Source organism: Phascolarctos cinereus, unplaced genomic scaffold (assembly GCF_003287225.1).
Source record: "Phascolarctos cinereus isolate Bilbo 61053 unplaced genomic scaffold, phaCin_HiC Scaffold_5;HRSCAF=322, whole genome shotgun sequence".
In the NCBI taxonomy this organism is placed as follows: domain Eukaryota; kingdom Metazoa; phylum Chordata; class Mammalia; order Diprotodontia; family Phascolarctidae; genus Phascolarctos; species Phascolarctos cinereus.
In genome coordinates this window covers 304,952,429-304,979,691 of record NW_027555958.1, presented here as the reverse complement: position 1 = coordinate 304,979,691, position 27,263 = coordinate 304,952,429, and the positions used below count along the sequence as shown (strand labels likewise).

Below are 27,263 nucleotides of genomic sequence, written 5' to 3'. Positions count from 1 at the left end.
TTCCAGAGGGTACAGTGGAAGAGTAGAGCAGATCTGGAGTGGGATATTGAAGGGTCAGGGTTGAAGTGTCTAGGCCTGAGGGAGGGGCAAGACAAGGATGAGGAACAGAGTGTGGACACAAGCTACTAAAGGTTCAGGGTCACTGGGATAGGGTGTATATAAGAGAATAGGAATAAGCTATTGAATCATAAATCCAGTGATCAGAAAGAAATTAGTTGAGGGAAACACACGATCAGCTTGTTGGAGGTCCTTCCCTGATGTTGAGAGACGGTCCAGAGGACAGCAGCCAGGAATGATGAAGAGGTTTGAGTTTGGGACATATGAAAATGAGCTGGGCACATTTAGTATGAAGTTGGCAAGATATAGTGGGTAGAGTACTCTAAGAAAGCCTGAGTGCAAACCCTACCTTAGACACTTACCAGTTCTTAATCACTTCACAACTAACTAGCCAGGAGGAGTTCACCCTTTCATCCCAAGAATTTTCCCTCTCCCTTTCTAGTTCCCAACTCTAATCAAATCCATCATGTCACAACTTCAGGAATGGGTGTGTCAAGATGCCACCCTATACTCACCACTTTCCTAACCAAAGTTATCCCTTCCAGGACACCATTCCCCCACAGCTGATGTTGTTCATTTTTGTCCAACTCTTCAGGAGCCCATTCTGGGGAGTTTTCTTAGCAAAGGTACTGGAGCCGTTTGCCATTTCTTTCTCCAGCCCATTTTCCAGATGAGCAAACTGAGGCAAACAGGGTAAAGTGACTTGCCCAGGGTCATGCAGTTAGTAAGTGTGAGGCCAGATTTTAAGTCAGGAAAATGTCTTCCTGATTCCAGACCCAGAGCTCTGTGCACTATGGCATCACCTACTCACTGTTGTTCACTTGTGTTCAACTCTTATGACCTCATTTGGGCTTTTCTTGGCAAAAATACCGGAGTGGCTTGCCATTTCCTTCTCCCGTACTTTAGGAAGATCACTTTAATAGCTGAGTGGAGGATACATTGGAATGGGGAAAGGCTTGAGATAGGGACAACTACCGGCAGCTTATTTCAATAGTTCAGGCATGAAGCGATAAAGGATGAGGTGAGATGCTGCCCAGAGTCTCATTACTAACACTAACTTGACACAGTGGAACTTATTATTCCGGATTTTGAGCTGTTATTCTGAGTAGGCATCTTTAACCCTTTTTGTCTTGGGTCCTTTTGGCAGTTGGGTAAAGCTTATAAACCCCTTTTTAGAATAATGCCTTTAATTACATTAAATAAAATACCTATGATTACCAAGGGGCAGATAGAAGGCATAGTGGATAGAGCACCAGGCCTAGAGTCAGGAGGACCTGAGTTCAAATCCAGCCTCAGATATTTACTAGCTGTGTATGACCCTGGGCAAGTCACTTAACCCTGTTTGCTTCAGTTTCCTCATCTGTCAAATGAGCCGGAGAAGGAAATGACAAACAACGCCAGTGTCTTTGCTAAGAAAACCCCCCAAAATAAGCTCCCAAAGAGTCAGACATGACCGAAATGACTAAACAACAACAAAATAATTACAAAGAGAACCAGCTATATTGAAATAGTTATTGGATTCTTACAGATGCCAGGTTAAGAACCCCCGAGTTAAGGGTTGGAGTCTTAGTTACCTCTTTCTGCTTTTTCCTTCAGCTGAAATGAAGTTTTCTTAGCTCTTCAGATTGCTGTGTTAAAAAAAAAAAGTCTTTTCTGCCTGGTTTTTCCCCCATGACATAGGGAATGAAGACTGAAGGAAATGTGTTTGAGCTCTTCACTGTCTCTGTTTTCCTAGGTACCCAGCCTCGTCCCAGGTAACCTCCCCACCCCACCCCCTTCTCACCCTCCCCAGCTTTGGGGCCTTTCTAATCACTGCTCCCTACAGTAAGCATCCTCTTCCCTCGGTTTCATCTACGGCCCCCAAACAGCTTCCTTTTTCTCCATCTTTGTCTTTTGCATCTTCCAGCTCCCGGGACTGGAGGTCAGGTCCCTTTATTGTCTCCTCAGCACAAACATTAGCATATCTAAAGCCTATATCTCCATTTTATAACTGTCCTCAGAGGAACCGGCTCCCTCCTACCCATAATATATTGGAGGGGGGTGGGTGTTGGAGTGAAAGGAGGAAGAGAAGCTCATTTCTCCACATTTACCCGGTTTCTGTGATCCTTCCCTGTCTTCCCACTACAAGTGTGTATGTCCCTGGGTAAGTTGTCATTATCATCACAATTTTCTTGGAACTTTCAAATTCAAAAAATTTCCCAAGGCCCTCCTAGGTGCTAGGTACTAGGTTGATCAATGGAGACCCAAAGATAGAAACAAAATAGTCCTTGCCTTTGAGGATCTTACATTCTCCCGAGGCAGGTAGGGCAACAAGCATCTATTAAGTCAGTCAATCAATCAGCAAACATTTATTAAGCATCTACTATCAGTGCTGTGTGCCTAGATCGAGCAGTGGCCTGGAGTCAGGAAGACCTGAATTCAAATGGGGCCTGGCTGGGTGACCCCGGGCAAGTCACTTAATCCTGTTTGACTCAGTTTCCTCATCTGTAAAAATGAGCTAGAGGAGGAAGTGGCAAACCACTCCAGTATCATTGGCAAGAAAACCTCAAAATGGGGTCATGAAGAGTTGGGCACGGCTGAACAACGAAAAGTATCAGGCACTGCCAAACACTGGAAATACAAAAAAAAAAAAAGGCAAAAACCAGTCCCTGTCCTAAAGAAGCTTACTAGGGGAGAGAAAAACATGAAGACAAATATATACAAAGCAAGCTATATACAGGATGAATATGAAATAATTAATAGAAGGAAGGCACCAGAATTAAACAGGATTGGGCAAGGATTCCTGCGGAAGATGGGATTTTAGTTGGGACTTAGAGAAAGCTGGGACTTCCTTTAAAAGAAGCTAGGGGAAAAAAATTAAAATAAAAATCTTTTAAAAAAGTAAGTCAGGGAGATCAGTAGTCACAGTTGAAGAGTGAGAGTGTTCCAGGCATGGGGGAAGGCCAGAGAAAATTCTTGGAGCCAAGAGATGGAGTGTCTTGCTCATGGGATAAGCAGGAGACCAGAGTCATTAGATCAAATCATATGTGTTGGGGAATAAGGTGGAAATGTAGGAAAGGAGTATGGTGGGAAGACTGGAAAGGGAGAAGGGGGCTAGATTTTGAAGGGCTTTGAACGCCAAGCAAAAGATTTTGTGATTTGATACTAGAGGCAATAGGGAGCCACTGAAGTTTATTGAGTAGGGAGGTGATGTGATCAGACCTTCATTTTAGGAAAATCACGTTAGTGGCTGAATGGAGAATGGATTGGAGCAGGGAGAGATATGAGGCAGACAGACCCACCACCAAGCTATTACAATAATCAAGGTGTGAGGTGACATTGGCCTGCACTAGATTAGTGACAGTGTCAAAGGAAAGAAAGGGGATGTATTTGGGATATGTTGCAAAGGTGAAGTCAGTAGGCCTTGGTAAAGCTTAGATATGGGGGGGATGAGAGATGGCGAGGACTCCAGGATGACTCCCAGGTTGTTGAGCCTCAGGGACTGAGAGGATGGTGTTGCCCTCTACAATAATTGGGAAGGTAGGGGGTTGGGGGTGGGAGAGGAGGAGAGAGTTTAGGGAGAAAGATAATGAGTTTGGTTTTAGGCATGTCACATTTAAGATGTCTACTAGACCTTCAGTTCAAGATACCTGAAAGACAGTTGGAGATGTGGGGATTGGAGGTCAGCAGAGCTCCAGTTGGAAGAGAAAAGGTAGATATGAGAATCATCAGCATAAAAATGGTAATTAAATCCATGGGAGCTGATGAGATCACCAAGTGAAGTAATATAAAGGGAGAAAAGAAGAGGGCCTAGGACAGAGCCCTGAGGGAAACCTATGGTTAGAAGGAATGATCTGGTTTTTGTTTTGTTTTTGTTTTTGGCAATGGGGTTAAGTGACTTGCCCAGGGTCACACAGCTAGTAAGTGTCAAATGTCTGAGGTCAGATCTGAGCCCATGTCCTCCTGACTTCAGGGCCAACATTCTATCCACTGCCTCATCTAGCTGCCCCTAGAGGGCATGATCTGGAGGAGGATCCAGCAAAGGAGACAGAGAAAGAGCAGTGAGATAAGTAGGAGAAAGTGGTGAGAGAGTGGCCCCCAAAACCTAGAGAGAAGAGAGTATCAAGGAGGGTGATCTTCAGTGACAAAGGCTGCAGAGAGGTCAAGGAGAATGAGGATTGAGAAAAGGTCATTGCGTTTGGCAACTAAGAGATCACTGGTAACTTTGGAGAGACCAGTTTTGGTGAAATAAGCAGTTTTGGTGGAAGCCAGATTATAAGAGGTCAAGAGGAGAGTGAGAAGAAAGAAAGTGGAGGAACTTATTTTCAAGGAGTTTGGCTACAAAGAACAGAAGAGATAGAGGACAATACTTAGCAGGGATGGAAGGGTCAAATGAGGACTTTTTTTCAGGACAGGGGAAACATGGGCATGTTCATAGGTAGTAGGAAATGAGCCAGTAGAGGAGAGACTGAAAATAAGTGAGAGTGGGGAGGAGAGAAGGGGGCAATCTGTGGGATGAGACAGGATGGAATGGGATCGCTTGCACAAGTAGAGGGATTACCCTTGGGAAAGAGTAAAGCCACTTCATGTGAGACACTGAAGGAGGACATAGTGACAGAGGGCATTTCAGTGATAAGAGAGGAGGAAAAGGGGAGAAGAAGGGGTTTATGGCAGATGCCTTCAATTTTTTCTGCAAAATATGAGTTTCTTAGCTGAAAGAGTTGGTGGGGGAAGCCATAGGAGGTTAGAGGAGGGATGAGAAAGTCTGGAAGAGCAGCTGTGGACAGTGGGGTAATGAATTGATAGGGAGGTATAGTAGGATTACCTATCAGCAGTGAGGTCCCAATTGAGGTTATCCAGCATTTGTCCTTCATCTTAAAGAGGATCAGTGACATCATGGGTGATGTCTTGGCTTAGGAATGAATTGGATTTCAGTGAGGCAGTTACACAAAGTCCTAACCTCACTCTCTCTTCCAGAGTCATCAAAGTCCAGTGGCAAGACAAAAGTCAGAACAGTTGGTGATGACCCAGCGGATGACCTTGGCATCTTCTATGCTCTAAGCACTCCATGTCACCTGCTTCAGCCATCTTCATGGCTGCTGGGACAAATTGTTCCCATCTACCCATTTAGCCAGGAAAAAGTCTTCATGCTTGGGGTAGACATCCCCCTAACTCACCGACAGGGCAGCAGGTTACTGTCTACCGAGACTGTGTATGCTCCAGCTTCTGAAGACACAAGTGAGAGTTGAGTGCCACATAGACACCAAAGGGAGATGAACATCCCTGAAAAGGGCTCAGCAAGCCCTCACAGCAAAGGTGCTATTCCTCTGGAACACCCCATACATTCCATTATTTGTAGTGGACCCAATCAGAAGGTCAAATGATTTTCTCCGCCTCAATTCAGCACTATGTGTATAGCTATGAAGGCAATGAGTGGTGGGAATGATCCAAGGCTGAGGCTTGGCTGAGTATAATCGGTGGTATAACAAGGTGGTTAGGGATCCAAGGAGGCCAGTGTAGGGTTGATTTGATTTGATTCACCAAGGAGTCAAGATGGGAAGAAAAGGTGCAGGGGAGATGGCCTGGCAGAAAATTGAGGAATCAAGGGATTGGAAGTCATGATGAGAAAGAATAGATTTATGTAAAGGAAGGCAGAGGGAAAGGTATAAAGATAGTAGATTATGACCTGATAAGGGGATTTCAGAATCCTTGAACATGGAGGTAATATATTTGTGGGTGACGAAAAGATGAACAGCATGACCATCTCTGTGTGTGGCTGAGGTGCAATGGAGAAGTAACTCATGGGAGGTAAGTAGGTTGAGAAACCGAGTGGTTAGGATTTTTGAGGGAGAATCAATATGTACGATGAAGTCCCCTAGTATGAGGGCAGGTGTTGGGGAGGAAAGAAAAATTGTAAGTTACTGACTGAATTCCTTGAGGAAGGAAGGAGAGTGACATTAGGGGTTTATAAACAACAGCTACCAGGATTTTGATTGGGTGGTAGATATAGAGTATGAACCTCAAAGAAAGAGAGGTTACTGAATGATGGAGGACAGGGCAGAACCTGAAAGTATTAAGTGCTTACTTGGAGCCAAACATAGTGCTCAACCACTTGACACTCAGATATAAGGAAGGGCTTCCTTAAGCAAAAACTGAGAGTCTGGTCTCTCTTCTGGAAGAGGAATGAAACATGATGGGCCTGAGCCTCTTCCCAAAATGGAGGGTGAAAACTGAGGGATAGGACATGCTGATAGGTAAGTAAAGACAAGGTAATTGAAGAGAGAGAAAGCAGCAGAGGAATCATGAAAGGATTTGAAGAGGTCATGAACCTGAGCTGAGCCTGGCAGGAAGCTAGGGGTAGTAAGGATTAGACTGAGGAAGCAATGCTCCCAGGCAAGCAGACAGACTATGCAGAAAGGCATGGAGGTGGTAAGTGGAGTATGGGAATAGCAATAAGTCAGTTTAGTTGAAAAACTCAGTGCAGGCTCAGATTCTTAAAATCTAGCCAATGGCCAAGATACACGTTAGCCTGCTTGTCAATTCGAGGGTCACAGATGTTCAGATTCCTTAAGAGTCTGGCCAATATGGCAAATCTTTAATAAACCTTGTCTTTGGCTGAAAAAAACTCAGTGTGAAGGGGAATAATGTCACTCTTCACAGCTCTGATGCACTGATCTCATTCTGTTTTGTGCTATGGATTTCTGTTGGTATTTTTTGATCCCCTTCAAAACTACAAGATGGAGTATGAAGCTCACTGGTTTTGGATGCAGGAGACCCAGTTTTAAATTCCAACAAAGGCAGTCCTTGTGTGACCTTGGGCAAATGGCTTGTCCTCTCAGCCTCAGTTTTCTCATCCATAAAATGAGCACAATAAAACAGGCTGGAGCTACTTGACAGTGTTGTTGTCCCTAAGGTCATTGGGAAGCAAATGAATTACTTTCCTCATTCATTGACGTTACTTTTCCTCACTCACTTGTGAGTGAACCTGAGTGAAGTAAAGGCTATGGGTATGGAATATGGCATGTACTGTTAGACACCATAGTTTTGTGTGGTTTGCTAAAGTGCTTTTCTTTTCCTCTTCTAAATCCTTGTTGCAAGGGATGACTGGCTGAGCAAGGAGGAAGAGTTTTTTTCCCAAATGAATATGACACAACAACAAAATGTCTCAATAAAAATAAAAAAAACATTTAAAAAACTTTAATATGTTATGGAAATGTAAACTGTCTGCTAAACTTTATGGTTGAGGGTAGAAAGGGAGGGGGGTGGGGGGAGAGGAATTGTCTTGAATTCAGAAGATCTGGATACAGGACCCCTAATTGACACTTACCAAGATGTGTGTCTATAAACAAGTTACTGAGAATTATATTTGCCATACCTCAGAATTCTTGAAAGTGATTTGTAAACCTTTAAGTATTATAGATACTCTTCATCTTTGCTGTCTTCCTGTTCCCCACCCCCCATTCCCTATTCCAAGTCTTGCACTTAATACAAAAGTTTGCTAAATTTCTAATCTCTTGCTTATGCCCAGACACCTCTGTTCTCCAAATGGTGCGAGACACTCAGGAAAGACCCCCCCCAAAAGAAAATAAAAACAAAAGACCCCCCAACCCGATCTCTTTGGCCTCACACACACACACACACACACACACACCACACACACATATATATGTATATATATACATATATATATACATATATATGTATATATATATGTATATATATATATACATATATATACATATATGTGTATATATATATATGTATATGCATATATATATATATATATACATATATATATATATATATAATATATATATATATATATATATATATATATGGTGTCAGGGAGAGGAATAAATGCTCCTCTTAAAAGCCATAGACTCCAGAGGTTGGGGGTTGATATCAGAGGCCAGGTGAAAAAAGGAACACTATCTATACAGGAGAAAACCTACTAGTCTCCAAGTGATAGTTTTCTCTCCTCTTCCCCACACCTGAGACAGGGTTAAAAATTCCCCACCCCTCACTATGGGATTGGCAACTGCCCCAGGAGGACACCTTTCAGTGGAGTCAGGGTACTTCTGGTGAAAGCAAGCATAGAGTCAGAAGAGTAGTGAGAGGGCCCCTGGTTGGAATCTGGCCTGGGATACTTGCCGTTTGCCCAGCAGCCCCCAAAACAGGCTAAGTCCATCTCCACCCCACTCCATCTTCCATCTTCTTCTTTCCACCTACCACCCATCGTTATGGGTTGGGCCCACCCAGCCCAAATCCCTGACTTTACTTGGACTCCCCATTCCCTCCAGGAAGGGAGATGGCATTGCCATCGTGTCTCTTCAAAGCTCTAGTCCCGGTGGCACCACTGTTTTCTGCTCACTGAAGCCTGGCCATTCTCCAAGGTCACCAGACGCTTGATGCTCACCCCCCCCCCATACTGGCTTCAAAGATGGCCAGCGAAGCTGTGGAGTCACCAAATACAACCCTTTCCGGGGAGTTTAACCTCTGGGACAAGAGATGGAAACGTCGACAGGGAAAGTGTGGCCGGTGGAGTTTACAAGGACCTTGTAGGGGAATGCTTGACTGGCCACCTGTGCATTCTATCTATGTACACAGGCAAAACACACATACACAAGCACAGAGAGATACACTTATTCCTGGGGGTGGGGAGTGCGCTGCGCACGCACCTATACTGCTATACAAACCCAGACGGGTGTGTACACACACTCACACAGTCCCAGAGCCTGAGACACCCGCCGCCTTTCCATCACAGAGCTTGTTGGTAAGTGTAGCTGAGAACCCGCCCGGGCCCCTCAGTTCGGCTCTGCTCCGCTCCTTTCCTTTACACGAAGCCCTTTATGAATGAACTCCTGGAGCAGCAAGTTTATTTTTTTATGAATGGGAGCCCAAGCCGTGAATGAAGCCCAGAACCAGGCCTTGCGTTCCGATTGGCCCGGGTTGCTGGGAAACTCCACCCCCGGGCTCGGACGGGCTACGATCCTGATTGGCGGGCGTGTCCGGCCCTGGGGTTTCATTCACAAAAGTCAATGAAACAAAGGGAAGGAGAAAGCTGAGCCCGTGCTGAAGGAAATGCACCAATCGGGGGGTCCCCCGGGCACACAACTGTCTGCTCCGGCCGGAAAACAAGTTGGTGCTCTTGGGACTGGGGACTAAGGAAGCCTTGCTCTGACTCGAACCCCGGAGTCCCTACTTCCCAATCCGGGGACATGCTCCGGACCCCAAAGCGGCAACTGCACTGACGCCCCCTCCTCAGGTGAGGGTGAGGGGAAAGGGAGGGGGAGGAAGTGTGATTCCCCGCCCACACACACACACACACACACACACACACACACACACCCCACAACACACAGTCGTCCGCGAATACACATGTTTCAGCTAAATTTGGGGAGGGGTAGGAAAGGGGGAAGTAGATATTCGAGGTTAGAGGGGAGTTGTTGGACAGGGAGACCAGGTGTCCAGAAAAGAGGTGGCGGGTTGAGTTACTTGCATGAGGATGGTGCATCAGTCGCCTTCCCCCCACCCCCACGCACACGCGCGCGCACTCACACGCGCACACACAGACACACACAAAATAAGTCTTATGTAACCGATCCCAGCAGTCCGGGTTGCAGAAAGAAGGGAAAGGAAGAATTGTAAATCATCCGAGAGCAGGTGGGGATTTATTTGGCGGGAGGGAAGTGGCAATGGGGAAGTCCTCATTCCCTCCAGAGGTGAAGAAATTTGGCCATCCCACCTTGGGTTTCCAACTGAAGCCAGTGGCCTCCCCCTCTCTCCCAAGCCCCTTCCCGGGCGGTCTGTGAGCGATGCCCCATTCCCACTCTCCTCCCGCCCCCATCCCTACTCCTACCCCAGGTCCTTCCCCCCCTCGCTGGGGCCGAGGCTCGAGGTCTGAGGGAGGAGCCGAATGGAGCGGAGGATGAAAGGCGGATACGTGGACCAGCAAGTGCCGTACACCTTCTCCAGCGTGAGCGCGGGTCTCGGCCCCTCAGGCACCGCGGGCACCTCTATCCCTTGCCTCCTCCGATCACCCTCCCCAACTTTCCTCGCCCCTCGGCCATCCCTGCGACCTTCCCCTACCCCAATTCTCGCCCCTCCTATCCCCCCCGCATCCCAAGCGGGGACCGGCTCTTTGCCAGTCCCCAGGGACCTAGCTCAGACCTCCACGCCCCAGCCCCGTGACCACCCTTGGTTGCCTCCGCCCCATCCATTTCCATCCCCCAACTCCACCACTCTAGAGGATGACTCGGGGTCCATTGGGCCCTTCTCTCCCCCCCCGCCTCCCCCCACCCCCAGAAATCGCCCGGAAATGGGAGTCTGAGCCGAGCTCTGATGGTCACACAGGGGAAACTCATGGACCCTGGCTCCCTGCCGCCCCCGGAGTCAGAAGGTGAAGTGCCAGATTCTGGGGACCTATACTTCCCCCGACCCCATCCCATAACACACCATATCCTCCCAGTCCCCAGCCAGGCCTTCCAAATAAATACCCGGGCTCAGTATGTAATCCCTCCCTCCCCCCAACACTTGTGGCATTTCCTTTCGAAGGACTGAAGTATTATTTTCCCGAGTGCTCCCCACTTCAGTGGGCTCTTTCTGCCTCAGTGCGGGTGGGGAGGGGGAGCTCCCTCGATTTGAGTTCATCTCTCGGTCTTCCAACCCCACCAACACCTCCCCATCCCATTTTATTCTATTCACCCCTCAGATCTCTTCCAGGACTTGAGCCAATTCCAGGAGACCTGGCTTACGGAAGGTGAGTTTGGGGTTGTGTGGTTGCTCATCTTTCCCTCTGGCCCTATTCCCCCACCCCTACCCTCCAGTAGCACTGGGACTCCCCTAAACCACCTCCTTCTCCTCGACTTTTCCTCACCCTCCCCCCCACCAGCCGAGTGTGTGGACATATATATTGATGTATTTATTTTCTCTTGCCCTGAGCGGGCTCCTAAGCTTGTGTAACTAGGCCTGGGGATGAATCAGACCATTGTGCGGGGTATTTGCTTATGAATGGAACTTGGCCTCAGGCCCATTTTCCTTGTTGAAATTTTCATTTGCAAAGTCTGCTTGGCCCAGTAGGAAGACTGAGGTGTGCATTGGGGTGGGGGTTGGGTGGGGAAAGGAGCAGTTAATTTGTTACTTATCTTCAAGAGTTTCCAAAACATTGATTCTTCTTACCCCCTCCCCCACCCCACTATTCAGTTGTGTAAGACAAAAGAAGAAAAAAAGTTGAAATGATTTTTTTTTTTCGGTCTGCTTTGCCTCCAGGGCCCAGGAATCCGTCCCTAAATTCCCTTGCTCATAAATCAGATATTTCTGCTTTTTTCCTCTCTTTCTCCTCTCCATCTTCCAAGTGATATTCTCCCAACCCTTTTTCCAACCAGAGGCTGGATGGTTTGGTGGCTTTGATGGATGTATTGTGTTTAGGTCAGAAGATGTATTTGATGGGGGTAGAATCTAGATTTGGGTGTGGTTGGTTGATGTATTTCACCTAGGGTATTTTGGAAGGGATAATTGATATATTTTAATAGGATCTGAGAATATTAGATTTAGAGTTGGATGAGATCTTTGAGGTCATCTTATTTCAGTTGGTATATTTCCATAGGTTTGTTTCTGATAAAATTGGTGGCACATTAGTGGTTTTGTTTGTAAATATTCTGGATGGTGGAAGCTGAAAGGATTAACTTTCCATTTGAAGCTCATTTCATTTTAACATCTTGGTGACCAAGAAACACAATAGAGATTTCTCTATTCCATCTCCCTACTACCTCTCAACTGCAGGTGTCATACTCAGATGATATTTTGGAGGTTCCAAACTGCAGGGGAACCTTGGCGGAAGTTGGAAAGAACTTTTGGCTAGATATTTGGGGGTATTATATAAAGTAAGACTTTCTCCTAACCTCAAATGTAGCCTAAGTAGATTGGTCTCTGTAAGAATTACAATTACAGACCCAGAATCATATCCCTCTGTCTCTATCACCTTCCCTCCAGGGGTTCCTGGGCTAAGACCTAAAGTGGCAGAATAGCAGGGCCATGTTGTCACTGCAGCAGGATTTTTAGGGTTTCCATTTTCATCTTCCTTAGTTTTTCATAGTTTGACATCCCTCTGGCTTGGCAGGATGAAGGTCCTCAATTCCTGTGACCCTAAAGCGGGCAGCACCCCATAATGCTGTGACAAGGAAGATTGGGTTCTGAGGTTGGCTCTGGCATCAGCCAGTCCCATCTGTGGCCTAGGTTTAGGGGTGAAGGGAGGAGGAAATGTCTCACTGTCCCTCCATACAGAGGAAGTCTCGCCTCTTGACAAAAGGATTTAGGGGTACTTGGGGGTAACAGTCCCAGGGAGTATATATGTACGTCCATGTCTCTGTGCTCCTTTGGGTAATGTTCATTCTGCTACCCTGAAGTCCCTGTACATTCAAATCCAGTGGGTGGACAGTGTATGGCCAGAGAGGGGGAGGGAAGTATAAGAAGCAGGGGGAGGGGGACTGGGATCTCCCTGGTTCCCTTTCCCTTCTGAGGGAGCGGCTCCGATTCCCAGCTGGAGATGGAAGGGGCCTGAGGTGGGGATGCTGAGGCCGCTCATTCACACTCTCTCTGCGGAGACAGATGCAGCTGCCGGGGCCATGTCCCCCTCTGCCGTCAAGTCACCATCCTGGCCTTCTCTACTGCCTCCTCCCACAAGGTCAGTCTCCCCTCTTAGCACAGGGGGGCCCTGAGATGGTGTGTATATGTGGGGAGGGAGGCTGAAGCTTGAAGGGTGTGGTGGGGGGGATGGGCAGGAATAGCTCTTTTGGAAACTGGTGATTGTACGGAACCCTGGGCCAAATATGGGGTGATAAGCCATCCTACCTCCCCCACCCCCATTGCTTCCTAGAGGATTTAGAAGTCTACTTTACCTCAACCCTCCAGGGGCAGACTCCACACATTTCTGCTGAGGGGTGATCTGCAGTGTAATCCGTGCCGAGTGGCTTTGTAACCTCACTGCTGTGCCAGGGCCAGGGTACCAAGAGGTGGGCAAGGGAGCATTTGATCTGATGGGCCACTGAGGTGAAGGGACAGAAGGCTTAGAGATGTTTGTTGCAGGGCGTGTCTGGGTGTTCATAAACAGAAAAATCATGACAAGGACTCCCAAGCCATGGTTTTGTAGAAACTTGCCTTGAGCAGGGTTGGAAAGGACCTCCATTTTCAGGGTGGATGCCAGGGCTTCATTGAGATGTTGGAAAAAGGAGAGTGCAGAAGGAACACCCTGAAGTTGGGTCAGATTTTGAGGGACCGTCTGGCTGGTGGGGCATGAGGGAGCTGACCAGTACTGGATAAGATTTCTCTTCTGGGGCTTTCAGTGGCCATCGCTAAATAGTAACTCTCAACTTGGATTCTGTTCAGTGGGAATGTGAATATTTCATACGACTTCATGTGTCATATAGTTCAAGCCCTCCTGTATTGAGATCCCCTTCACCCGTGAACCACTTTGCTTTCTTTGACCTGTGTGTATACATGTGTGACCTGATTCAGGTTCTGTGTGTTTATAATTGTCATAGCAAGAGTTGACCAAAGGAATTAAAGAATGCTTTTGTATGTGAAGGAATGGATTTCTATCTTCATCTGTGTGTCCATATATCTCTATACATATGTTTATGCATGTAGTTGTTTCTTAGGGTATGCTGTGTCAATTTATTCCCCATTCTCCCCTAGTCTTTATCAGTAGTCCTTAGTTTTACTTGTTGGCCCTCTCACGTAGTATTCCCCCCCGCAATTTAAGGACAGATGGTTCCCTTTGGAACAGAGGCTGGTATTTGGGCTGTGCATGCGTAGGTACAAGTCATACTCAATAGATATGCTCCTGAAAAGCTTGCTGAGGTAGGAAGACAAGACAATAGTTGTGTAATAGGGCTCTATAAGAGACTTTGAAATGGGGGTCTGCTTGCTTCCTTTCTCCCCAATGTCCCCTTGAAGCTCTACTGCCTGGGCTCACAGGTGGGGAGGAGCCTGAGAGATCCAGCAGAGGATAGGCACAGAAGTCAGTGTAGGCAACCAGACCCCTCCATATTCCCGACAGATAAAATGGTGTTGTGATATGGAGACAGGCAGAAGATATGGGGGAGCCATGGATGAACAGCTAACTTTGTCTGCCTTCAAGATGACTTTAACCCTTCCAAATCGTGGGCCGGGAGACCTACCATGAATTTCTGTCAAGCATACTTCCATATCCCTTATTCTTCTAACTTTTCCCCCTTTCCATGTTAATTTCCTGAATTACGTAGACTTGAAGAACATTAGAGCATGGAGGGACCTTGGAGGTTATTTAGTCCAACTCTTTCATATTACAGTAAAGCCCAGAGAGAAATGATTTGCCTAAGGTCACACAGCTAACCATCAACCAAGACAGGAAACAAAAAAGTTTTCTCAGATCTCTTCCTAGCTTGGCAGTTCCCACTGCTCAGAGGAGGTTATAAGAACATAGTGTTTAGACCTGGAAGGGGCCTTATGGGATCATAGTGCTAGAGCCATCAAGTATGACCCTCACATTTATCTGCTGTGGAGAGTTTGGTATCTGGATGGAATGGGAGAGGGAAGTCAGCATTCAGTCAAATGAATAAAATAAATAAATCACTGTGATCTCAAGACCAAAAGTGGTCAGTTGAAGAAAAGGCCTTTGCTCTCCAGGAAAGGAAGTCTCCTTGTCATTGTTATTGTCCTACCTGATCACTCTTGTAAATCTGCAGGTGAACAAACCCATCCCCATCCTCTTGGCTTCTCCTTCCCACTGCTCTTCCCCAACCCCAACCCCACCTGAACCTTTTGTCCCAGTGACGGGAACAATAATAACAGCAAATAATGATAATGATGATGATAGTTAGCGTGGCCCTTGAAGGTTTGCAAAGGGACGTGCTCTTATTATCCCTATTTTTACAAATGAGGAAAAGGGCTGAAGGAGGTTAAGCGTCCCAGGCAGCATTTGGGCTCAGGTATTTCTGACTCTGTCCACTGAGACTCCTAGCTCTCCTTAGGTATAGAGGTACACACAGGATCACGCAGGGCTTGGGGGATGGGAAGCCAAGCAATGAAGGATTCCCAGTAGTATTACCATTTCTCATCCTGTTTTACCTTACTAGAATTATAGATTCATTTATGTCTTTTAAAAGAATTACACCTTTTTTGGAAGGAGGCTAGAATACTGGAAACCTAGGGTCTAGAAGAAATTAGAAAGCAATCTGTTCTGGCCCCACCCCCTTATTTTACAGAGCGGGATCCTGAGGCCCAGAGAGGGGAGGAGGCTTGCTTAACATCACACAGTTAGTGCCTTAACTAGGACTAGTTGTTGTTCAGTTGTTTTCAGTCGTGTCCGATTCTTTGTGACCCCATCTGGGGTTTTCTTGGCAAAGATACTGGAGGGGTTTGCCATTTCCTTCTCCAGCTCATTTTACAGATGAGGAAACTGAGGCAAACAGGGTTAAGTGACTTGCCCAGGGTCACACAGTATCTGAGGCTGGATTTGATCAGGAAAATGAATCTTCCTGATTCCAGGCCCACCACTCTATCCACTATGCCATCCAGCTGCCCAAACAAGACTAGAACAGGAGTTAAATAGAATTCCTCCTCTGGTGACATTCATGGGATAGTGTCAGTCATAGCTCTTTAAAACCTGAGTATGAAGCAGAGGAAAGGATGATAGGACCTACGGAGTGCTGCAGTGTGGGCTTTGGGTTCAGGTTAGCATCACTCTTAATGGAGTAGTGGAGGGAGTGACGTCAACAAGGGCAGCCCTGGCCCCATTACCTCAATGGAAACAGCTGTTTAATGAGGCCCCATGGGTGCCTTGAGTGCGTCACCTTTCTTTAGGCCCTGTGACTCCCCTCCCCTCCCTCTCTAGAGACCCTCCTTGCCTAAGTGGACAGAGGAGAGGGGGAGTAATTTTCTTCATGTCGTATCCCATTACCCTTCTCCTTTATACAGCCATGGCCACCATCCCCATTTGAGTTTGGAGGTGGGGCGAGATCGGAGTGGAATGGAAAAGAGAAAAGAGGTTTGCCTCTTTCCAGAGCAAGTAGCGCTCATGACTGGACCTTGAAGTCTTGAGTCTCTAAGGTCCTGAGGTGTCTTAAGTATCCTTAACTCAGTAGATGAGTTCCTAAAAATCTGGATGTGTCTGTTTTCTAGAAATGAACTTTAGAATCATAGGGGTTAAAGGTAAAGAGGACCTCAGAAGCCGTTTAAATCATTTTACAGATGAAGACAAAGTCCCAAGAAAATTAAGTGACTTGTCCCAGGTAACACAAAGAAGAGGGAGGAAGGGAACAAGCCTTTATCACGTGTCTGCTGTGTACCAGGCAATGTGTTCCCAGCCCTTTATAGATATTATGTCATTTGATATTTATACAGATAGTATCAGAGGCAGAATCTGAACCCAAGTTCCAGAGTCTGCTCTTATTTTTACACTGATTCCCGTGCTCATTTCTCATTTACTTTTTCCTTTGTGATGGATGGGTCTGCACATGCCAGTGGCTGCTCGTATGTTGATGTCCACTTTGGGCTTTCTCTCTTTTTGCATCTGTAAACCAAACCCACTAGGCATCTCTGCACTTTAAAAGAGCTTGGTGGCAAATTGATTTTTAAATATATAAGTAAATAATTATCCCCTAATTTTTCTGTTGTGTACGTTCTCACTTAGGAAACATCTGTAACAGTACAAAGAAATAATGTTCGTTCAGTCCAAGACCGGGAGAGTAGGTAGGGGCTGTTTGGATCTTAGAAGTCCAATAGGCTTTAGAATTCCAGCTCTTACCACCCTCCAGGCCAGTGTGGGCATCTACATTCCAATAGCCTGAGCCCAGGGGCCATCTTGACTCTAGCTGGACCATAAGCTATCTATCTCATCCAGCTTCTATCCTTCCCTATTAGACAGAATAGGCCTTCTCCATTTCTTAGCAGTCTCTTAGAAGAGAAATGCTTCTGGATCCCTTAGACTACAGTTGCAGGGTCATACTACCCTCTGTCTCCAATCCCAGGTCCCCTCCCTGGAGAGTCAGAACATTCTTTGCCTCCATTCATTTACCCAGCAGCCTCCCCACTACACTCTACCTGGGAGGCCTAGACTCAGGAGGATGGGGCTCTGCCTTCTGTTCCCCCACAGAATAGATTGCTTCCACCCACTCTACTCCTATCATTCTGCTCCAAATTCCCTACAGCTGAACCCCCCAACCATCCCCCCCCACCCTGACACCCTTAAAGCTTGTGCCAACTTGTCAGACTTTCAAGCTCCAAAGACTCTTAAAAACTCCAGCCAGGTCCCCTCCACACCCTGACAGCAGTAGATAAAAGGCCTAAGGCAGCCTGCCCTCCCCCACCCCTGAAACCCCAGTACTCCCTCATCTCATAATTCTCCCCTGTTGCTCCCTACCCTAGCCACTAAGTACATGGGTAATGCCCCCATTACCCACCCTACCCATCCATGACTCCTGTAAATTCTGAGTTAGGGAAAAGGAGGGGAAAGAGGAGGAGTAGGGCTGTTTCAACTTCAGAGGGGGGGGAAAGGAGGGAATTAAAATAAATCATGTAGGAAAAGACACTTGGAATCTCCTCAGACAGGTTCTGGGAATGTTTCAGCAGCAATATGAGTCTTCACCTGAGAGGAGAAGGGGGCAGAGGAGCTGCATGGTGTCCCAGCCGCAGGACATGAGGCAGTCCCCTTTGTCAGTTACAGATGCATCTCATCTACCCCTGGCTGCTACTAATCTGCAAGAACCTGTTGGGATGAAAGTGACAGATCTGGTCACCTTTCCATCATCTCCCTACCCCTGACTTACACTGGAGCTTACACTGGAGCTCCAAGCTCACTCCCAAACCTTCTCTCTCTGCAGCTCAGGTTCCCGACAGTGATGAGCAGTTTGTGCCAGATTTCCATTCTGAAAACTGTGAGTTTGTGGGCCCTGTTTGGAAGGGAGTTGGAGAGGAAGGAATAAGCCAAGGGAAGTTTATGTACACATCAGACCAACCCATTTTCCCTTTTTCCCTGATAAAAGTGTGGGTAGAGGAGGGATCCCCATTTTTGCTGTATAAGCAAAGACTAGACCAGCAGCCAGGTTCTGACCACCAGTCAAAGGTACCTGAACAAAGGAAGCTTTGGGGAGAGAAATACTTCTATAAGATCAACAATGAAACAAGAAGCATTTATTTATTTCTCACATACCAGGCACTGTGCTGAGTACTGGGGATACAAAGAAAGGCAAAAACAATCCTTATTCTCAAGGAGAATGGAACAGGGACAGTTAATCCCAAAAAGCACATAATATAAAATATTTGACTCTAGATTTTAAGTATTTGGCTCCAGAATATAATGAAAGCCCTATATATTTCCTCTTCTCTGCCTCCATTTACTGAATGCTCAGTACCAAGCTGAGCAGTGGAGGAAAGGAGGCCATTATCTACAGATAATCGAGAATACGGTAGGTACAATGTTAAAGCTACTGAGGTTCTAAGGTTCAGTGTTCAAGTGTAATACAAGAAAAGCTTTCCTTCCACCCAGCTTAAGGCATAAATAGTTTAATGCCTTAAGTGAGCTAGAATGAATATGATTATGAAATTACAGATTTGTTTGCACAAGTTCTCTGGATTTGGGGTTTATGTTGAATATTGATCTGTAGGCAGCGTCCCTGGCTAACATCTAACTTTAGGCATTGTCTCTGGCTAATGTCTAACATTAGCCAGTCTACCATTAGCAAGTGTCCAGCTGTGTGCTCCTGCGGGGCTTATTTCCATATTACTCAGAATATATTTGCATAGCAATATTCACCCATGTTTTGGCTTCAGCTTTTGAATGTTAGAGCTGAAAGGGAACTAAGATCATGTAGTACAGCTGCCCCCTCCCCCACATTTTTTTTTACAAATAAGGAAACTGAGCCTCAGAGAGCTATACTGGCTTACCCCAGCTAGCTAAGTCTCAGAGAGGGAGGAAGAGGGCAGGACATATATTCATGGAGGAGGGAAACCAGCAGGTCACTGATCTCTGATCTTGCTTTGCCAATTCTAATCGCTTCCCCTTCAGTAGCTTTCCACAGTCCCACCACCAAGATCAAGAAAGAGCCACAGAGCCCTCGTACAGACCCGACCCTGTCCTGCAGCCGAAAGCCGCCGCTCTCCTATCACCATGGTGAGCAGTGCCTTTATACCAGGTGAGTCCTAGGCCGGGGATGGACAGCCAGGATGGAGGGAGAGGGAAGTAGAGAATTGTGGGAGGAGAGTGGGGAACCACCAGACTGGGAACTATAGCATAAGAGATGAAAGTCACACAACTGGAAGGACTGCCCAACCGTCAGAAGGATGAGCTGTGAATATTATTTATTGGGGATTGGGGAGTAGGGAGCATCATCTTCCCTAATGAGAAAGAATCTCATCTAATCAGTCTGGACTCCCCCAAAACCCATGTTAGTAGAAAGAGGGGAGGGGCTGGATGGGAGGATGAACTCAACCAGGACAGGGTAGATTAAAGGAGACTGTCACTCACAGTAGAGACAGAGGGTCTTGATATTTTAAACTCCTCCTCATCCAGCAGCCTCTCTCCTCCCATCGCTCTATATAATGTGGGGCTGTGACCTCACTGTCCCTGGGGAGTGTGTGAATGTAAGGGGGAGGAGGGAGATGGAGCTGAGAATGACATAATGATAATAATTTATACTTGGATAGCTCTTTAAGGTTTGAAAAGTGGCAGGTTGAGGAGATTGTAAAGGGCTATGCCCAGGAAAGCTCACCTAACCTCCCTTCTCTCTCACCCATGTCTGCCTGTCCCTAGTGCCTATGACGCCCCCAGACAAGTTACCATCAAGTCTCCCACACACAGTGCCCCAGGACAGTCACCTCTGCAGCACTTTCCCAGGGCAGAACGGAATTTCTTGAGACCCCCAGGGGCAGCCCCACCCAACCCCAGCCATGGGTTCATCATGGAGCATAGGTGAGTGGAAAACTTGGTTTGGGGGCTCCAAGTCCCAGCTTTCAGGGGGTTCTCTCTCCCTCAAGCCTTTACCTGGCTACCTTTCCCCAGAAGGTGTGGGACAATGGATAGAATTCATCTGTAAAATGGAGGGGTTACACTCAGTGACTTCTAAGATTCCTCCCAGCTTTAACTCTGGAATCCTATGATCCTAGGTAGAGAGGAAGAGGTATGGAGAAAGGGAGACCTGTACTTCTACCCTAACCTAACCCAGTTCCCCAGCTCTTGAGGAAAGTCCCCTGCTGAGGAAAAAGAATAAGGGAAGGGGTGGAAAGGAGGGGATCAGCTAACATTCTCTTTTCTCTCCCCTCTCCTCCTCCCTACCCCCCCCATGTCCCACCCAACCTCCATCCAGCTCCATTTTCCAGCAGCCCCCAGAGCTATGCCACTCTTTGCCATCCTCCCAAGGTGGGGGCCGGGAGCCCCCTGCAGCCTCCTACCAGCCCCAGCTGTCAGAGCCCTGCCTGCCTTATCCCCAACAGAATTTCAAACGCGAATACCACGACCCTCTGTATGAGCAGGCGGGTGGGGGCTGGGGCAGCGGCGGCGGCGGTGGGCACAGGTACCCTGGGGCAGGGGTAGTGATCAAGCAGGAGCAGACGGACTTCGCCTATGATTCAGGTAAGAGGAGTGAGGGGCTGGGGATATATGAAGTGGGAAAGAGAACTCTGGGTGTTGGGGAAGACTGTTGTTAGTGGGGGTAAAGTGGGAAGGGGTAGTGGCCATAGCATGGGGGGAAGGGGCACGGAGAAGTAAGCTGACCTTGCAGTTAAGCCCACAAGGGTCCAGGAAAAGAAACATTCAGCATTCTGCATTCTGCCCTCTGGGCCTCTGATAATTTTTTTTTAACCAGTCCAGGGTCTGGGTTTATCAGCAGTATTGGGTTGGGTTAGAAAAATGAATGGATAATCTCAGGATTTAGGGAACTGGAGAGGAGGGAGGTGCAGGTTACCCTAAAGTAACCATTAGAGTTGGTTTCAGCCCAAGGGAACATCCTGTCTCCTTCCTAATTTCCTCACCTTAGAGGAGGGAAGGAGAGAATTGTTTGCATGTGTGTATAGACACATGCATGCATACATGTGTACATTTATACACCTATAACATATGTACCAGCCTATACAATATATTGTGTGTGTATATGTATACACACAAGCATACATGCATACACACACAAGCATATGTGTATTTACACACACGTGTGTATACACACACATACACAGTAAACGAAGACACCAGAGGTTCTCTCCTCTCCCAGGAAGGGTACCTCTCTCCTGTAAAGCAGAGATGGAAGTCTGGGATAGAAGCAGAGCATAGGAGGGAAGGAAGGAGGACGGCAAAGCTCTTGCCACTGACCTTCAAACATTGCTGGAGTGGAAGGGAATCGGGTTACACGCCCTTGAACTTAGGGCCCCTCCCCCTCCAGCTCCCTCTGAATGGAGTCAGGAATTCCATTCACAAAATGGAGGCATGAATGAGTCCACCACCACCCCCCCCCTTTCCCCAATCCCTGAGGTGTCAAATTTCACCTCTAGCTCTTCACTCATAGGTGAGAATGGGGGGGAGGAATAGTCCCGGAACTGTCTTATTCTATCCAATCACCTCTGGGTGGGGGAAGCCTGATGCCTGAGAAGGGAGGGGGTGGGGGAGGAGGGGGAAGACTTCCCCACCCCCACCCCTCACCCCTCGCCCTATGGGTTGTAAATTCAGGGGGATTGGTCCAATAGAAGCAAGGTTCCGGGCTGTTGTCTTCCAAAACATGGAGACAAAAAGCTCACCACCCCTCCCTCCCAGAATGGGGAAGGAGCAAAAGTCCAATTGGAAACTTGATCCACTCAACATCTGCCCCTTCCTAGGGACCCCCCCACCCCCACCCCCACCCCAAAGAAGATACTGAATCCTTTTCTCTGGGAGCTGCTGGTCTTCATTCGTGCTCTCCGGTTCCTCCCTCCCCCTCTATAAACAGGAAATAGCCGCTCCCAGAGGCTTCCTCTGGGGTTGGAATTATTCTGGCCTCTTTTCAAAAAGAGGGAAAACCCGACTCAGCAGCGCTGTGTGCTCTCCAGGCTACAGCTGCCCTCAGCTCACTGTCCCAGGGCTGTTTAGATCAGAGACTGAAAAGAAACTGGGCACCCGGATAATCTGGGTGGTGGTTATGGGGACCAAGAGAGGGATAAGAGGGATGCAGGTCAGACATCAGGAAGGATTTCCTGAATGTGGAGGGGATGCTTCTCCAGCCCACCCCAACTCCCCAGGCTTCCTTGACATAGATGTCTTCTCCCCTCCCCCACAGATGTCCCTGGGTGTCAGTCTGCGTATCTACATGCGGACGGCTTCCCTGGCCCCTCCCCAGGTGACGGAACCATGGGTAAGGCAGCTGCCCCCCACCTGCGACGCCTGGCCCCAGCCTTTTCTCCCACCCTCATCGTACCAGCAACCAGGATCGTAAAATATCAGAGATGGGAGAAGCCTTTAGGAGATCTGGCACAAGCCATGTCCCTCCCAGCTACAGCTCCCCTCGTTGTACAGCTTAGGGGCCGAATAGCTAGAGATAGGGACCCAGAGCCAGAAAGTCAAATCCAGTCTCAGACGCTTCCTAGCTGTGTGACCCTGGGCAAGTCACTTCACCCCTGTCCTTCAATTTCCTCATCTGTAAAATGGGGAAAATAACAGCCTCTCTCTCCCAGGGTTGCTGTGAGGATGAAATGGCATAAATACAGCAATATGTAAATGCCAGTTGTTGTTATTGTCATCATCATTATTATTACAGAGTATTTGAGGTCCAGAGGCAGCAAATATCAGACCCAGAATTTTTAGCCCCATCTTCTGATTCCAGATCCAGTATTCTCTGGGCTCCAAAGCCACAGTAATATCTCAGTCTGAGGTGTCTGCTCTGTAGAATCTCCTTTCAGTCTCTCTCTCTCCCTCCCTCCCTCCCTCCTTTCTCCCTCTTCTTCCTTCCCCTCCAGTATCTCGCAATCAGCATTTATAGGATCATGGATTTAAAGCTGGAAAAAACCCCAGGGCCATCTAGTCCAACTCCTTTATAATAATGATGATGATGATAGCTAATATTTATATCACACTATGTGCCACACACTGTCCTGAGCCCTTTACAATTGTTTGATCCTAACAACAACTCTAGGAAGGTAGGTGCTATTATTATCCCCATTTTACAAATGAGGGAACTGAGGCAAAGAGGTAAATTGATTTGCCCAGGACCACACAGCTATTAAGTGTCTAAGGCTGGATTTGAACTCAGGCCTTCCTGACACCAGGCCCAGTGTTCTATCCACTGTGCCCACCTTTACAGATAAGAGAACTGAAATCGTCAAACTTGCCCCAAAACTTACAAGCTATAAGCATCAGAGGTGGTATTTGAACCCATGGTCACTGACCCAAGAGCCAGTTCCCTTTCCACTCATCTGTTCTATCATACTGCCTCCCTCCTGTAAATAAATGGGTTGGAGGGGTCTCGAGGCCCAAGTCTCTAAGGTGTGCCCTCTACCTTCTTTCTGCGCCCCCCCTCTTAGGTTATGCTTTTGAGAAGTCTCTTCGGCCTTTCCCAGAGGATGTCTGTGTAGTCCCGGAGAAATTTGAAGGTCAGAAAGGGTGACTGGGTGGGGGTGGGGAGGCAGAGGAAGGTCTCCCCATCCATGACCCCCATCTGAGCCTCCTCCACTCCAGCATAGGGAGGTTGGGCATCTTTCCTTCTTCCTCTCTAGAAAGGGAGAGTCTCAGAACTGAGGGAGGGCTGCCCTCACCTCCCTCCCTGCTGTCATGTTGTTCTTCACAGGGGACATCAAACAGGAGGGTCTAGGGGCATTCCGGGAAGGGCCCCCCTACCAGCGCCGAGGCTCCCTACAGCTCTGGCAATTCTTGGTCGCTCTGTTGGATGACCCGACTAACGCCCACTTCATTGCCTGGACAGGCCGAGGGATGGAATTCAAGCTCATCGAGCCAGAAGAGGTGAATGTCTCCCCTCCTCCTCCTACCATGAAGCTTCCTCTTCCCTCCTTACTGACCATGAGTGCTGAAAAGGCTTGACCATATCATGTGAATCAAGACCAGGCATTTTTCTCGGACTATCTCCTCTTCCCCTTCTGCCCCCTGCCCCTTTAAGAGCACAGGCCTCCTGACCACCACCCCACCCCCAATCCCCAGACTCATTTGCTCATCTCTTCCAGGTTGCCCGGCTCTGGGGCATTCAGAAGAATCGTCCAGCTATGAATTATGACAAGTTGAGCCGTTCACTTCGCTACTATTATGAAAAGGGGATCATGCAGAAGGTTGGGCTCACCAAAGGGCTAAGGCTGAGGTGGCAAGTGGTGGGAGGGGGCGGGTGGTGGTGCCAGGGAAAGTGCCCCATGGGAGAAGATGGAATGAAATCAAAAGCTTAGGAGAGGAAGGAAGTTGTTCGGGTGAGGGGGGTGTACATCCTTAACACCCCCTCCCAAGGAAGTAATTGATGGAGGGTGGGGGAGGAGCGGGAAGGGCAGGCCAGGGCAGAATGTGGAGTTAATAGTTTATCTGGCAACCTGCTGTCCCACCTGCCCCCAACAGCTGAACGGGTCAAGGCTATAAGACTGAGAGGTTAGATTAAGGTTTCCCAAGCTATTTTTGCCACAGGAAACTTGGGCTTTAAATATATTGATGGGAATGTGGGAATGAGGCCAGGAAAATGGAGAAAATGGGAGACTGGGAAGAGGGAATAGAGGTAATTACGTTAACCTCTCTTCCCCACCCTCAGGTACTATTAACTAATAAACGATTTTGATGCATAGGACATGTCATAGTTAACGTCTCCTAGAAGGATAACTATTGATAGCATGGACAGTAGAGGAAGGGAAGGACATGATTGGGGTGCCCCTGAAAGAGTACTAGCTCTGGTGTCAGAGGGCCTGGGTTCAAATCCAGCCTTTGCTGACTGTGGGCAGGTCCCTACCTATACCTCCCTCTGCTGCTGACATCATTTTCTTCTCATCTGTAGAAAGGTGAGTGTTGGACTAAATGTTTGCCTTGGAGATGACTTCAAGCTCTGGTTCACGTGTCTATAATTTCTCATAGAACTGCTGGTCACATCTTGCAGGATTCCAGCATGCCTCTTAGGAAGTGCTGGGTTGGGCATGGAGGAAAAAAGCAGGCTAGGGATGCTACAAGGGCATACGTGTAGACTTGTTACTTCCTGGGAAATCTCTTAGCTCGAGAGGATTTCCCCCATTCCCTGCTCCATATAATTCTGTTCAAAGTGGGGAAGGGGCCATCTTGCCTGGAGGCAGGGAGGGTAGATAGGATCACCCCAACCTCTCCATCCCATCCCCCAGGTGGCTGGTGAACGCTATGTGTACAAGTTTGTGTGTGAGCCTGAGGCCCTCTTCTCTCTGGCCTTCCCGGACAATCAGCGCCCAACCCTCAAGTCTGAATTCGACCGGCCAGTCAGCGAGGAGGACACCGTCCCCTTGTCTCACTTGGATGACAGCCCTGCTTATCTTCCAGAGCTTGGGGGCCCTGTCCAGCCCTATGGGCCTAAGGGTGGCTACTCCTACTAGCCTCTGACATCTCACCAAGAACCCACAAACCCCCCAGGTGGGGGCAGGGGACACTGACCATCCTCTTTGTACATATGGATAAATTTGGTGTTGGCAGGAACCGTTTATTCCCTTCTCTGACACTCCAGGAAACTTTGGGGGGGAAGTTCCCTAGCCCTGGTCATCCCTTCTCCCTTTCCTTCCCCAAATGAAATAGAACCCTCCCATGGTGCTCACTCAAATGGCTGGAGAGGGTGGGAAAAGATCTTGTCCATAAGTACAAGAGGCTTTCACTTTTCCCTACTACTACCCAGAAGGCTCAGCTCAGGCTCTCCCCATTTCCTTCTAAATGGCTCACCCACCTCCCTTTTTCCCCGGTACAGAGAGCAAGCAAGGTTTGCCCCCACCAAGTAGGTCAGGGGAAAAAGGACTGACTCCCTACCACCTCCAATCCCAGTGGATCTTTGAGGTTCAGAAAGCTCCCATCAGGTCCCATGAAGAGAAACAAGGTCTAGATATGCCCTTATCCAATGACCAAATCCCCAGATCACCTTTCTGCTCCTCACCCCCACCCCAACCTCTTGGTTACACTGGGTCCACTTGGGGTCAATAAAATGCTTTTTGAACTAAGGAAGTTATTGGCCTTCTAACTTGGTTAGCTGTCCTTTCCCTGCAGGTAGCTAATAGCAAACACTCACTTCAGTTGGGTCACCAGAGGGTCTAAGGTCCTGTGTTCCCTGAGGGAGGGGTTTCTGTCCTGTCCAGGAAATGAAGGCTGGAGGGGTCTGCCTTGGGCTGGGTAGCTTCAGGATGGACTGGAGAGGGTTCCCTGCTCTAAGGAGAGCACATTATCCTCTCCCCCACATCCGTATCCCCTCTTTTCTCCAGATCCAAATAAAGGCCCCTGCCAGGCTCTGTCAGTCTCTGTGTTCTCAATGTGACCAGGTTCAGTCCTATTCTCCCAAGGCATGGACTGTAGAGAGTCCTTGTCCACTCCCACAGTGCATAGGTACACCACCGACTTATCGCTGGCTCTAGCTGGCTTCTCCTCCCACCCCTTCCAGGCAGGCTGAGGGGGCCCATTTGTCATCACTGCATTTTTGCTGGGGATGAAAGAGGCAGGGGGCAGCAGGATGTGAGGGGGAAGCCAAAGCATGCCCCGGGAGTTAGGCCAGTGAGGGGTTGGGTAAGACAACCGAATAGACTTGCGCACTTCCAGGGAGAAGTAATTGGGAGGAGAAAAGAATATTCTCCTCTTCCCAATTTGGAAGAAATCTGACTCCTGGGGCTGAGTTTAGTATGGGTGGGAGGGAGGCTGCAGGGAAGGAGGCGATGAGTAGGATACCTGAGCTGTGTGCAACTGAAACAGGTGATGTTGCTATGGTGGGTGTGATGGTGGGAGGACAGGATAGGACTGAGAGGAAGAACTGAGATTAAGCAGAAGCCCCCTATTAAGATTAGACCCAGTTTGGGGAGGGGGGAAAGGGGGAAGTAAAAAACAGGTGATAAATCTGTTATTTTCGAACCACTACAACCCCACAGAGCAAAGGCGGCATTAAGAAAAGCAGGTTAACCAGATCCCAAGTGACTTAGCTTGGCACAGATCAGGCCCATACTTCTCTAACCATAGTCCTTAAAAGATTCTCTAGTTAGGCACAACAGAACAGCTTGGAAGAGAGATCCTTTTTCCTTGGGGGAAGGGAAGAAGTCAGATTAAG

The 27,263-nt window shown here is 48.0% G+C and overlaps 1 protein-coding gene across 5 annotated transcripts; it reads left to right on the top strand.

Annotated features, from left to right (window-relative positions):
• The first annotated feature begins 9,079 nt into the window (after nt 1–9,079).
• ETV4 (ETS variant transcription factor 4) lies at nt 9,080–26,179 on the top strand. 5 transcript variants are annotated; one of them, XM_020972633.2, is made up of 13 exons: nt 9,080–9,301; nt 9,901–10,012; nt 10,342–10,435; nt 10,748–10,795; nt 17,895–17,948; nt 19,082–19,205; nt 19,823–19,981; nt 20,376–20,641; nt 22,311–22,385; nt 23,551–23,619; nt 23,814–23,986; nt 24,205–24,306; nt 25,342–26,179. In XM_020972633.2, the coding sequence occupies exons 2-13, from the start codon at nt 9,953–9,955 to the stop codon at nt 25,564–25,566; spliced, it is 1,449 nt and encodes a 482-aa protein (XP_020828292.1). In that variant the 5' UTR covers nt 9,080–9,301; nt 9,901–9,952; the 3' UTR covers nt 25,567–26,179. The 5 variants fall into 5 exon arrangements, with proteins under 5 accessions (XP_020828292.1, XP_020828290.1, XP_020828291.1 ...); XM_020972631.2 differs by having other exon boundaries at nt 19,079–19,205; XM_020972632.2 differs by lacking the exon at nt 9,080–9,301 and adding an exon at nt 9,624–9,699 and having other exon boundaries at nt 19,079–19,205.
• The last annotated feature ends 1,084 nt before the right edge of the window (nt 26,180–27,263 follow it).

Bases quoted from the DNA above. Each gene is read 5' to 3' on its own strand.
- ETV4 (XM_020972631.2), top strand. From the start codon at position 9,953: ATGGAGCGGAGGATGAAAGGCGGATACGTGGACCAGCAAGTGCCGTAC. The intron at 22,386-23,550 runs GTAAGGCAGCTG...CCCCCCTCTTAG, and splicing joins CCCAGGTGACGGAACCATGG to GTTATGCTTTTGAGAAGTCT. The intron at 23,620-23,813 runs GTCAGAAAGGGT...TGTTCTTCACAG, and splicing joins AGTCCCGGAGAAATTTGAAG to GGGACATCAAACAGGAGGGT.